At 36.5% G+C, this 14,125-nt stretch overlaps 1 protein-coding gene across 12 annotated transcripts in view; it reads left to right on the forward strand.

Moving 5' to 3' along the window:
* SMG7 (SMG7, nonsense mediated mRNA decay factor) overlaps positions 1-14,125 on the forward strand; it is an 86,302-nt gene that overhangs the window by 39,088 nt on the left and 33,089 nt on the right. For 11 of the 12 annotated variants that reach the window (XM_027565539.1, XM_027565533.1, XM_027565535.1 and 8 more), the window contains 3 exons: positions 6,318-6,349; positions 8,868-8,985; positions 10,698-10,830. In XM_027565539.1, coding sequence (XP_027421340.1) covers positions 6,318-6,349; positions 8,868-8,985; positions 10,698-10,830 — 283 coding nt within the window. Of the gene's footprint in view, positions 1-6,317; positions 6,350-8,867; positions 8,986-10,635; positions 10,831-14,125 lie in introns of all 12 variants that reach the window. The other variant, XM_027565540.1, reaches the window with a different exon arrangement.

Raw genomic sequence — 14,125 nt, forward strand, 5'->3', positions numbered from 1 at the left:
TTTTTCAATGTGAAATTCAACAGTAGAGCAGCACGATTTATTTTTTTCTGATGCTAAAGCTGAAACTCCAGTACTTTGGCCACCTCATGCAAAGAGTTGACTCACTGGAACAGACCCTGATGCTGGGAGGAATTGGGGGCAGGAGAAGGGGACGACAGAGGATGAGATGGCTGGATGGCATCACCGACTCGATGGACATGAGTTTGAGTGAACTCCGGAAGTTGATGATGGACAGGGAGGCCTGGCGTGCTGCGATTCATGGGGTCGCAAAGAGTCGGACACGACTGAGCAACTGAAATGAACTGAATACCGTGAGACTTGGTATTACCTTAAAGATCTCAGGAATGTCCGTGAGATTTGATGTTACCTTAAAGGTCTCAGGAATGTGTGTGTGTGTGTGTGTGCACGCGCGCATCTGCGTTTGTAAGCACATACTCGCCTTCTAGTGTCTACTCTCTGACCTGTTATTTAACACAAATAATTATCATCAGGTCATTATGTTTATGGTCATAACTGATGGCTACTCATATCCTGAATACTCCTTAGTACTTTATGGAAATAAGTAAATTATCTTGAAATAAGACGTGCTGTGGCTTTTATTAAATTTCAAAAAAAAAAAAAAAATAGTGTTGCCTCCCAAAACAAGAGACTAATTCACCTCTCCTCAACTGTGAGATCAGAGGACATTGGCTTATATATTCCTGTGTTCTTCTCATAGATGGAAGGGGGTTGGTCCAGGTAAAAGGAATCCTCCACTGTATTTGCCCCTTACTTGGAAATACCTTGTATATTTTTAAGCCATGAATATAATGTGTGATTTTGAGAGATTATTCTGTATTCATTACCTTGCATTGTTGTATCAGTGGTATGTATAATCAAGCTATTTGTTAAAGAAGATTACCATTAACTAGTTTTTTCCTCTAGTGACATTATAAAAAAAATTATTGTAAAATGTTTAATTTTTGAAAGCCCCAGTTCCTTGGGCTTTTATTATCAAACATTCCTTTCCCCCCTTCCCCCCCTTTACAGTCTTGTATAAGAGAGGAACTGTGATGCAGTGGTTAGGAGTTAGCCTCTGGAATCAGTGTGTTGAAATGCTACCTCTGCTACTTGCTAACTTGATGACCTTGGGCATGTTACTTAACCTCTATCTTCTTATGTTTCTTCAGCTATAAAGTGGGAGCAATAATAGTACATAGTGAGGGTTAAATGATTACTTTATGGCAAACCCTTACTTTAGAACAATGTGGCAATAATAAGTGCTAAATATAGTGCTAGCTGTTTTAGTGTACCTAGTGCATTAGAATGTGTTAAATGTATTTATAGATCTTGATGCTCACCCATCTCCAAGAGTATTGTTTCAGATGCTTGGCTTTAAACATATTTGGTTATCACTGAATGTTTCAGATTTTGTTCAGCCTTTAAATGGCTTTTTCTTTTCTCTTGTTTGATAGAGGTGCTTAATTTTTATTATTTACAAACAGACAATATATTTAGTATTTTGAAAGTTTTATATTTTAAATAATGCTGTTTTATTATTGAAGGCATGATGATTTTAATTCTCGGATTCTTCGTTCATTCTTTTTATTAATTCCTTCGGCTTAAAGTAAGAATAAAAAAGAATTCATGTGGCCACACCTTCTAGAAGCCAAGAGGAAATTTTTGAAAACTAGTTTATATAAGCATTTATATAAGCATTTTATATCTCTTTATATAAGCATTGTAGTATTAATCTTTCATGATACTGATCTTTAACAAAACCAATAGGTCGTTGAGGTACAATATTTTCTCTTTATAAAAAAAGTAAAATAATCAAGTAGCCAATTTTGTGCTAATCTTTGTGAAAGCAGTTGGTTTAAGATCACATATCTGTTGATTTCTTATATATTATACCCCATCTAAAAAAACTTATTTTCAAACAGTCTTCTTTGTGACATTATGATGTCAACAAATAAAAATCTTTATTCTGAGGAGACTATTATTGATGATTCCTCATGGGAAAACTGTTTGGTTTGGGGATTTATACATATCGACTTCTTGTTTTTGATCAAATACTCCCTGGAGCAGGAGAGCCAAACCTTTTCTGTGAAGGGGCCGATAGTAACTGTTTTAGGCTTGATGAGACATGTAGTCTTTATCTTAACTACTCACCTCTGCTCTTGTAGCAGAAAGCAACCATAGATGATACCTAAATGACTAGGCAAGACTGTTCCAATAAAATGTATTTACAAAAGTTGATCCATTGTGAAAGAGGAAATTTTACCCACGGTCTGACCACTGCACAAGAATATGAATTTTACTTCTTGTGGTCTTTCTGGTAGAAATCTCAGGTATTTATTTCCTAATATGAACTGATCTTTTTTTTGGTTTGTTTTTCATTTTTTGTGAACTGATCTTCAATTTAGACTAGTTGACTTAAATGTTAAGGTTTAATCAACAGAGCACGAAACTGAACCTAGTTTAAGTCTGTGTTAGCTTTTTATGTCATAGAATTTTTAATTCCAACTTGAAATAAAAATAACTTGAACTTCAGAGTCAGAAAGAACTAAGTTCGTACTTAATTGTACCTAGTTGTTTTGTGATAATGGACAGATTATTTCCACATTTCAGAGTTTCAATTTCCTTGTTTATGGGATGGGAATCATAGTGGCTGTCTCCCATGGTTTTATTTTCTGTTTAACTCTCTTTACCATTTCAGTTGATCAGAGTTATTAACACGTGTCTCTTTCAGAACCTAGGAGAGAACTGTGCTCAAAGGTGAGCATCTCTTCCCTAGTCATTCTTGAGGTATCAAAACTCTTGAAATTTCAAAATGCTTGGACATTCACGTCAGATAGTTTTTATGACATTTTTGCAGTTTTGTTTGTGTTTAGATTTTTAGTTTTATATTTCTTGGACAGGTTATATAAAAATGGTATATAAAAATATATAGTGAAATTTTGATCTTTATCAGTGGAAGCCTGTTCCAGAATCTGTTAGAATTATAGTTTTTTCTTCCTGATGGCCTATCAGAGAAGCAGATTATTTGGAAATAGTTCCTGTTATATGCTCAATATAATCTTCATCTGACTGGAAATTGGTATCCTCATTAGGCAGATCTTAGGATACCAAAATGGTATTTGTTCATCTTTACGAGCAAATCTTGTTCGGAATGAGAAAACAATCTATAAACACATGGTTCTCAGTGTATCTTGTATATACTAGAGTATGTGTTTTTAGGTAAGATACGGATTCAGTTCAGTTCAGTCACTCAGTCATGTCCGATTCTTTGTGACCCCATGAACCACAGCACGCCAGGCCTCCCTGTCCGTCACCAACTCCTGGAGTCTACCCAAACCCATGTCTGTCGAGTTGGTGATGACATCCAACCATCTCATCCTCTGTCATCCCCTTGTCCTCCTGCCCTCAATCTTTCCCAGCATCAGGGTCTTTTCAAATGAGTCAGCTCTTTGCATCAGGTGGCCAAATATTGGAGTTTCAGCTTCAAAAATCAGTCCTACCAATGAACACCCAGGACTGATCTCCTTTGGGATGGACTGGTCAGATCTCCAAGATATGGATACATTGTAAAATATATCCTTAGTAACTTGGCTACTCAGAATGAAAGGTTACTGAATCCAATGAAGATGCACAAGTACGGCTGGTTGTCTCAGGTTCATAAGTTTTAGTACTCTAATTAGGTTCGGGTGAGGGCAGGAGGGTGTGACACTGGTAGGTTAAGAGGTGAGGTATTTCTAAATATGATCTTAGGTTTTAAGGACATAAATCAACTACTGTGTGAAGTTTTGTTTTGTTTTTTTAATGGCAAAAGTTTAGCACTCAAAGCAAACAGTAAAACTATGCTGAATGGATAATGGAATTTGATGTGATCTTTTAGGATTAGTATAGCTGTGTATTGGTATTCCCTGGTGGCTCAGAGGTTAAAACGTCTGCCTGCAATGCGGGAGACCTGGGTTCTATCCCTGGGTCGGGAAGATCCCCTGGAGAAGGAAATGGCAACCCACTCCAGTCTTCTTGCCTGGAGAATCCCATGGACGGAGGAGCCTGGTGGGCTACAGTCCACAGGATCGCAGAGAGTCAGACGCGACTGAGTGACTTCACTTCACTTCATAGCTGCGTATTTGATATTGTTCATTTATAGTGATAGTTCTTATGTGGCTTGTGGTTTTTGTAGGATCCTATTATGCTTCTGTTATATTTGAAAGCTTAATTTTTAAAAACTTTTTAAAAGCTAAGAAAAAAGATTAATGTTATATTTTGATGAAACTAAAATTCACAGTTGATATTAAATAATAAAAATTTACAGTAAAAATTTTAGAGTCTCTGTTCTCTAGCTTTTATGTCAGATTTTGTTTTTAAACATGGAAATCTCTTAACTTTATATTCTTACCTTTTTATAGTATATGACTGTAATTTAGCCTGTTTTCTTTCTTCACTTAAAAAATATTTGTTGAATGCCGACTGTGTAGGGATAGGAGTTGTGATGGTGTGCATTAAAATCTGTGATGTGTACTATGAAGAAAAAATACAAGTGCTTTAAGAACATAAAACAAGAATATCTTTCATGTATGTAGGGTTCAAGGGCTTCCCTGGTGGCTCAGATGGTAAAGAATCTTCCTGCAATGCAGGAGGCCCAGGTTCAATCCCTAGTTTGAAAAGCTCCCCTGGAGAAAGGAATGACACCCCACTCCAATATTCTTGCCTGGAGAATTCCTTGGACAGAGGAGCCTGGCAGGCTACAGTCCATGAGGTCACAAAGAGTCGGACATGACTGAGTGACTAACACACACACACACACACACACACACACACATGTAGGGTTTTAGTAAAGCTTCCTTGAGAAGTAATGTCTGACTGAGACAAAGGATGAGTAATTAAGTAGACAAAGTGGGGAAGAGGTATTTCTAGCAAAGGGACTCTTCTTTACAAAGGCTTTGAGTGTGAAGGGAGCCAAACACATTGGGGAATCTAGAAAGAAGTCCAGGGACTGGAGCAAAAGGATCAAGGAGAGAACAGAATAATGATGGAAGTAGAGTACAGAGGCTCTCTTCAGAGTGCACAGGGCTTTGTAGACCACTTTACTAAAGATCTTGATTTTCACCCTAAAAGCAGTGGGATGTCATTAAAAGATTTTAAGAGGGCAGTTGATGAGGTCAGATTTGCATGTTTTAAAGATCCCTCTGATAGCAATAGAGCAAGCAGAATGAAAGGAGACAAGAGTGAAGTGGAGAAAAAAATGTGGTGGCTTTGCAATAGTCCAGGCAATGGATGGTTATAACTTGAATGATAGTGACTGAAAAAGAAGTAAAGGGAGAATTACAGATTCAGGATGTATTTAGTAGGTAGAATTCTTTGGCATTGATAGGTTATCCGGGATTTGAGAGAATGTTGTCGTGGATGACTTCCAGGTGTCTGCTTTTCACAACTGGGAAGCCATGATGCATTTAGTAATGTACAAAACTCTAGAAAGAGAAACCGGAGATGAGGGTGGAGGTGGATCATGAGTTTGTTTCTTGAATACAGTCAATTCTTGAAGAATTTGGGAAGAGAGAAAAGAAGCAGCGGTTAGAGGAGAATATGGGATAGAAGATTTTAAAGTCTGTGAAAGTGTAGGGCATGTTTAAATATTCTGTGAGAAGCATCCAACAGAGGGAAGTTTTTAAATTGTTGAAAGAGGGGGGAGGTGGTAATTAAAGGATCAGAAGTTTTTACAAAGACTAGAAAGAGCATACCTAAGTGGAATTACTGGTCTTAAATAAGATATACGCTTCCTCTAGTGTTTTAACAAGAGTAAGAAAGAAGAGGGTTCTGTGAATATAGTAAGCCTTTATTTAGTAAGGGCGTTGTTTTCCCTGAGGTATGGAACTGTCCTTTGCTGAAAAGAATTGAGACTCGGGAAGAGGGCAGAAATCAGCTTGAGGAGGATGGAGATTTAAAATAGTTAAAGTGGCTAGTGAATTGAGAAACACAGAATTTCCTGGCCTCATTGACAGAAAAATTTTAATTTAATAAATGTCACTTAAATGTTATCTTTAAATGTATTAGATTTGGGAGTAAACAGTAAGAAAGTGAACCCTACTTGGTAGAAGAGTTCATGATGACCCTGTGAACGTCTAAGCAATGACATCCGTTTGCTAAGATCTTACTATTCTGGATGTTAAAGCAGGGTCACTGTTTGCAGTGCCACAAATAGAGCTGCTATACATTCTTTTTTTTTAATTTGCATTCTTGTCATACAATTTTACTTAACTTTTAGTGTTACTTACGTTGGGTAGGCCTAGTTTGTTTCTAATTGATGTTCTTTTTCCCTTTTTTAGGCAGGCAGAAGTCCTGAAGGCTGACATGACAGGTACTGTCTGACTCATTTGTTTTTCACAACTTATTTTATACTGTTAAATTAAGAAAAGTGTGTCATCTTATTATACTACTTGTGGTATTGTCCTGGTTGCCAAAAGGTTTTTTAAATATTTATTGTTTTTATACTTTGAATTTTTACCTAGATGGCTCATCAAAATTTTTTATAATCTGTGCTACACTGACTTGAATATTGCCTAGTTTAATGCATATAATCATTTAAATTTGACATACTATAGCGATTTAAGAGATACAGAAAAAATGATTCATCTACCATATAAACACAAGTACCGACATTAGGTTTATATCTTCCTGTTTATAATTCCCCAAACCTAAATAGTAAATAAGCCTTCAGAGAAAAATATTTTCAGGAAAACTCTCGCAAATTGAAAGTCCTTTAAGTTGAGCTACCTTGCCACTTTTCTTTTCTCTCTTACCTTTTTGTTTTCTATAATAGCCAAGGTGTTTTTGAAAGAATAACTGGACTTAGCTGCAAAAAGGAGCAAATGACTTGAACTCAAAATTAGGAAACACATGGCGGCGACCATGTAGCGGTTAAAACGCTCTCTTACAGCACAGCAGCAGCATGCTTTCTGTGTAACTGTGCTGAAATGTTTGCACAACAGCAGCATGCTCTCTGTGTGACGGTGCTGAAATGTTTGCACAGCAGCAGCATGCTTTCCGTGTGACTGCTGAGATGTTTTTAAAAATACAGTTGCTAGTGGATCTCATTCTAATTTTTGAAGATTTTAGTTCTGCAGTGAAACCCACAACGAGGGTAAAACTTGTTGTAAACCGCATACCTGCTAAAATTTACAACCAAGAGGAAATGGGCTATTTGGATGTGTTTTTCTCAATTTCCAGAGTTGCAGGCTAATATTCTAAGAATTTGAGTAATCTCACTGTCATCTTGTTCAAGGGGAAAAAAAGCCCGAATCACTTTTTCTTAGTTTACAGTTCTTCCTGTTATTAATGTAGCTGTCATTATCCTCCATACTGTGGCTACCAGGATCAGCTCTGCGCTCTGCTCTGTTATGCCTCTTTGTGTTGGCATTGTAATCTGCATTGTGCAATAAAAGTTGTATATGGAGCAATCTCAGGCAGTCTATATACCTTTTGCTGCAGCTGCTAAGTCGCTTCAGTTGTGTCTGACTCTGTGCGACCCCATAGATGGCAGCCCACCAGGCTCCGCCGTCCCTGGGATTCTCTAGGCAAGAACACTGTTAACATTTTCTTAACTCTTGAACACCCTCAGTAAGAAGGCTTAGGGTTTGACTTTTGTAGGGTACATCTGTTGTACCCAGAAGGTGACTGACTTGTCCCTAAGATATTAAGTCTTCTCATTCAAATGCTAGTCTCTCTGATTGGTCAGAGTTAATGATACCTTAAAATCCTTTCCCTGCAGCCGATGAGTTGAAGCAGGGTTGAATAAATCTATATATCTATTTATTTAGTCATTAAAAGCTTAATAAAGGGCCAAGAACCTGATACCAAAAAATAGACCCTATATTTTAGTTTCTAGCAAACTCTCGTGAGGATTAAGTCTAATATCTGGGAGATTCTGTGTGCAGAATAAGATTATGGTGCCTGTAGATACTAATAGCAAACCTACAGAGGAGTGAAGACTATGCCGTTGCAAAACCTTGAAATGCAACCAGTCAGGCTAACTAGCAGTCAGAAATATATAATTGAAAAGTCCATTATTAAGTTCTTCTATTGAGGCAGCTCACTATCAGTTGTTGCACTCACAAGCCTAGTAATAGGAAAGGCTAATGTGCCTTGTAGGACTCTGGCTGACAATACAGCCCCAGTTTGGTATTACATGTAGTCGTGGCCTGACTTCCTGCTCTCATCTTGCACCCAGTCTCTCATTTGGCCTCTTGAGCAGTTTAATCACTTGTCTGCTCATTGACATTAAGTAGCAAGTATGCATTGCTCACAAAAGTGTCTTGACAAGCAGCCTACCGATGACTTTATTGGCTTGACATATATAGGAAAGTAGGAGTAATAGCAGAATGCTCAAACAACTGCTGGATTGTGAGCTGACAGGAGGCTTCTGTAAGGGCAATTGTGAGATTGATTCAAAAGAAGAAAAGCTTCTTTGAACAAAGAGATACAGTTATTAATGTAAGAGTAAACAGATAACTTGGCAGTCCACCGTTTCAAATGGGGTGACTTCTTATGAGGCATATGACTTCCTGTGGTATAAATATATAAATATCCATACCAAAATCAAAGGGTGAACCATTCTCTCTCTCTTTTTTAAGCCTTTTTCATTTCATGGTGTTATTTCAAAACTAAAAGACAAATACAGAAGCATTTTGAAAGATTCAGTCATTAGCCAAAAGGTGGAAAGTTTCATCTGAAATGTAGTAGTATAAAACTTTTGGAGCAGTCTGTGATATGTATTTAAAGCGGGTTTTTGCTTTGGTGAATGGAGAGTGAAGGAATTGTTGGTGTGGCATAATGGCCTTATCTGTTTATCTATCTACTGTTTTTGTTTTGTCACTCAGATTCTAAGCTGGGTCCAGCCGAAGTCTGGACATCCAGGCAGGCTCTGCAGGACCTGTACCAGAAAATGCTTGTTACTGATTTGGAATACGCTTTAGACAAGAAAGTAGAACAGGATCTGTAAGTATTACCATTTGGGATGTCCCTGTAAGATCAAGAATCTCACCGAGACTTTAGAAGAGAACAGTTTGGTTGTTTCTTTTTAACCTATTTCAGAGTAAGCTATCTCAATGGGAAAAAAAAGAAATTCTAATATTTGTGATGCTTTGAACAAACTGACCTTTGGTGTAAAGAGAAATGTTCAGAGTTGGGTTTTATTAAGGTGTTTAGGGCATATCATAAAAACAAATCTGTATATATTTCAAGTGCAAAGAAACAGTGTTTGGATTCTCTGTATTGTATTCAGTCCTGTATTTAAACTATGATTTAGAAAAGGAAGTGTTCAGAGCAGGCTTTCTTTGATAAATGCGATTCTATAAGTCTCTCCCAAAGGAAAATACATTGTAAGGAAAGTTGTTCCTTTTAATCAAATAAGTAGATATTTCCTTCCCGCACTTCCCAACAAGACTAAGAAAAATTTTACGTATTTAGGCTATTCCACTCATTCTTTCTATGAGCTGTGAAATGGCAGATAACCAGATTCCCAAGTGAGTAAATAAATTCTTCCATGGAAGGCCTTGCCTTATAAACTGAAACAAGGACATTAACCTGGTGGAAAATTAAAAATCAAGAATATTCTGTTTACCTAAGTTGTGGTGAAAATTAGTTTTTCCTAATCTAATTTTCCTGATTTTTGCACACCTGACCTTTATATTGTTAGAAGACCTAGTAATAGAATTTAATCACAACCAAACGCGTATTTTTGATATTAGAATCATGGATAAGATGACATCAAAATTGCTGAGGGAATGATTGCCCTCAGAAATCATTAAAAACCCCAGTGCTTCAAAAGAGTCTCAAAAGCTGCCGTTGATAAAGAAATAGGTACTTTCCAGGTAGGTTGTAAACCCTTTATCTGTGTTGGCATCCTTTAATGAAGCCAGTATATCTTCCTTCCTTCTTAGTTCTGTTTTTTTGTTTGTTTCTTTCTTTCCCCCCTGTGATTTCCAAATTAGGGAGCAACTGTACTTCACCATAACTAAATTTAAAATGACTCTCTGTACAACTTGATTAATGAATGAAAGGCATTTTATAACAGGATTTTGGTATGCCATATTTCAGCACTGTGTTGTTTCTTAGTTTGAATAGCCAAAACTGAAATGTCAAAAATAAGTTTATATTTCAAGCTCTAGCAAAAATATTAACCCCAAGAGAAACAAAACTATTAAATAGAAATAGAACCAAGTGTTGTGGGAAATAAGTTTTAGAGAAATAAGAAATATGGCTTAATATTTATAAGGAAACCACCACCCCACCGCCACCCCCCGCTCCCAGGCATGCCACGTGATAGAAGACATTTTTTGGTGCAATGATACAATGTATGAAAATTTGTTAATAGCTTACTTTTACTTTGGTCTTACCACTGTAGTTCTAAGTTTGTACCGGGATTCCTAAATAGGTTCTAACTCTAGTAACCCTAAAAGATTAATAACTGAAGCCACAGTCTGATTATTCGAACATGTGGTAAGTGTTTACTAAGGTCAGTTGCATTCTACTGCTTGTCTAATCATGTTCAAAGGGGAGCATAAAGTTATTTAAGTGAATAACTTTAATGCAGGTTTACTGTCCAGTGTGTTATAATTATAACAAACAGTTCTTTCTTGTTCTCAGGGGGACCAGTGTCTGCCCAGTGAGTCACTGCTATACCAAATAGAATTACATTTTGTTTTCAGCTGGAATCATGCCTTTAAGAATCAGATCACAACACTACAAGGCCAGGCAAAGAATCGAGCAAACCCGAATCGGAGTGAAGTTCAGGCAAACCTTTCTCTGTTCCTAGAGGCAGCTAGTGGCTTCTATACTCAGGTGAGTTCGGCACTACATACCAGTTTTCCTAAAAATCAGTGGTGATTATTCCTTTGTGCACACCTTATTTGTATAGGCACTTTACGTACCCATAGTATGGTATGTCTAGGAGTGGATCATCTGTAATCTCAAAAAAAAATGTCCAAAATTATTTACCATAAGACTATTAAAACAGTAAAGTCTCTGCTCTTTAAAAGGTGATGGTTCACCTTAAAGGTTGGAGGTATAATTGTATGAATAGAAAAAGGGTAATGAGAGCAATGCCTTAGTGAAGCAGCACAAGTACAGTTACAAGTGAACTGACTTTGCTTCATTAGAGCAAACGTGAATGTATGGGTATAGTCACTAAGAAAGTAACAGCCATGTTGTGCCAGGTAAGAAAGTCAGACTCTGTGATCTCGAGTGAGTTTCTCTAGTATTAAATATATAGTAGAATATATCTAGAGCTTCAAATGCTGTTAAGCTAAGAGACACAGTAGCCTTTCCTCAGTTTGAATAATAAGCTGTTATTTATTGTTCTCAGAAACTTTCCCTGCCCTTAGTTACATCTTGATATGACTTCTAAATCACATGAGGTAGAATGATTCTTTTTTGGACAGACGAATAATTCTTTTTGGACAATGAATTTTATTTAAGCAGAATTCCTTTGAAAACTTCATCCCATCCACTTGTAATAGCATTCATAATTTAATAAAATGTGTATAAATTCTCATCTTACAATGACAAGGCAAGATTTTGAGGAGCTTGCACCAAAGAAATTCACAGAACCTTCTGTCTGTGCTGCTGTTTGACCAGTGCTACCTATATTTTGTCTATTTTGGTTTTGCTGTTTAGAAAAGACTGTTGAAAGATATCAAATAGCCACCATCTTATAGATTTACTTAGACTAAAAAATTAATCATTGTTCATCATTGAAAGAAGTCAAGTATGTTTCTTGTTCTCACACTTCATTTTTTAATTGCTTCCAGCTTTTAGCAAAAGTTGGTATTTCTGGAGAGAAGGGTTGTGGTTTGACTTGACTAATCCTTAGGGCAGGTATTAAAAGGTTAATTCATTCTGCATGTAACTGTTAAAAGTCTTTTCTTTGTAAGACACAATACTAGAAGATTAGAGGGAAGAGAGGCCATCTTTAACTATCAAAAGACTATCCAGTCTAAATGAGATGGGTATATTAATAGATACTTTTTTTTGGCTTTTCTGTTATAAAAAATGCATACCAATGCCAAGAGATTTTAAAATTATAAAAAGTCAAAGCATTTTTCCTTACCCTCTCATTCAGGATAAATTACTCATGAGTAGAGTTTTTAACACTATTGATAATCACTTTTGTTTTCCCGGAAAGTTATCATTTATGTTTTTAAATTTCCATCAACAGTGTATGCACGTGTCTATCTTGATATACACTGAACAGCGTTAAGTATTTCAGTAAAGGCAAATGAATGATGAATTGAATAACATACTTCATAGATGAAGAATAATTTAATGTCTAGTTACTAGTGATGTTGAACTTCTTTCATTCTTTATTAGATATTTGTATTTTATACAATCAGTTTAATCATTTATTTTCCCCCATCCATTGTTCAGACTCTTAATTTTTTCTGTAGTAATGTATCTGAGCTCTTTCTGCATAGGGATATTAATTTTTCTTCCTTTTTTTTTGACAGACCTCTTTTGCTCCAATTTCTTCTTGTCCTTTCATTTTGTTTGAAGTTTTTTGAAATACAGAAGTTACATAGTTGTTGTTCTTACAGTACAGGTTTTTCTTTGTGCATTTGTCCCTAGATCAACAGATACTTAACAATTACATTTAAAGGAACAAATAGGCATTATATTCATATCCTAAAATTTGGAAGCAACACCAGTATCTTACAATAGAGTAATGGTTAAATAAATTATAAACCATCTGTAAAATGGAATTACAAAACTGTTATAAATGGTATTTATGAAGTTTTTTTTTATTGAGGTTTAGCTGATGTGTACAATATTATGTAAGTTTCAGGTATACAGTATAGTGAGTCACAGTTTTTAAAGGTTGTACTCTGTTTATGCTTGTGTGCTTGCTAAGTCACTTCAGTCGTGTCTGACTCTTTTTCACCCTGTGGACTGTAGCCCACCAGTCTCCTCTGTCCATGGGGTTCTCCAGGCAAGAATACTGGAGTGGGTTGCCGTGCCCTCCTCCAGGGGATCTTCCCGACCTAAGGATCAAACCTACCCGCCTGTCTTATGTCTTCTGCATTAGCAAGCAGGGCCTTTACCACTAGTGCCATCTGGGAAACACTTGCTCTGTTAATGTATTGTGAATGTTGGTTATAGTCCCTGTGCTGTGTAATTATGTCCTTATGGCTTATTTATTTGGCACATAACAGTTTGAACCTCTTCATCCCCTACCTCTGCCTCTCCTCTCTCCTTTGCCTTTCCTAGCTGGTAACCACTAGTTTGTTTTCTTTATCTGTGAGTCTGTTTCATTTTTTTGTTATATTTACTATTTTGTTGTGTTTTTTAGATTCCACGTGTAAATGATAACATATAGGCATGTACCTTTCTCTATCTGACATTGCATTTAATATAATCTCTTCCAAGTCCATGTTGTTGCAGGTGGCAAATTTTCATTCTCTTTTATGGCTTAGTAGTATCCCATTGTTTGTGGAGATACACACACACACACCCCCCACATCTTTTTTATCCATTCATCTGTTGATGGACAGTTGGGTTGTCTCCGTATCTTGGCAGTTGTATATAATGCTCCTGTGAACATTGAAGTGCATGGATGTTTTTGAATTAGTGTTTCTGGTTTTTTTTCAGTTATATGCCCAGGAGCAGGAGTGGAATTGCTAGGTAATTGGGTAGTTCTGTTTTTATTTTTTTGAAAAACCTCCATACTGTTTTCCACACTGACTGTACCAACTTACATTTCCACCAGCAGTGTATGGGGGCTCCCTTTTCTCCAGTTCTTCATCAACATTTGTTATTGGTGCTCTTTTTGATTGATAACCATTCTGACAGGTGTGAGGTAATAACTCATTGTGGTTTTAATTTGCATTTTTCTGATGACTGGCAGTGTTGAGCCTCTTTTCATGTGCCTGTTGGCCATCGGTATGTCTTCACTGAAAAAGTGTTTATTCAGATCTTCTGGCATTTTTTAATCCAGTTATTTGTTTTTTTTTGATCTTAAGTTTTATGAGCAGTTTATGTATTTTGGATATTAACCCCTTATCAGTTTTCTCTCATTTGGTAGGTGGTGTTTTCATTTTGTTGACAGTTTTCTTTGCTCTGCAAAAGCTTTTAAATTTAATTA

Source organism: Bos indicus x Bos taurus, chromosome 16, assembly GCF_003369695.1.
Source record: "Bos indicus x Bos taurus breed Angus x Brahman F1 hybrid chromosome 16, Bos_hybrid_MaternalHap_v2.0, whole genome shotgun sequence".
Taxonomy (NCBI): domain Eukaryota; kingdom Metazoa; phylum Chordata; class Mammalia; order Artiodactyla; family Bovidae; genus Bos; species Bos indicus x Bos taurus.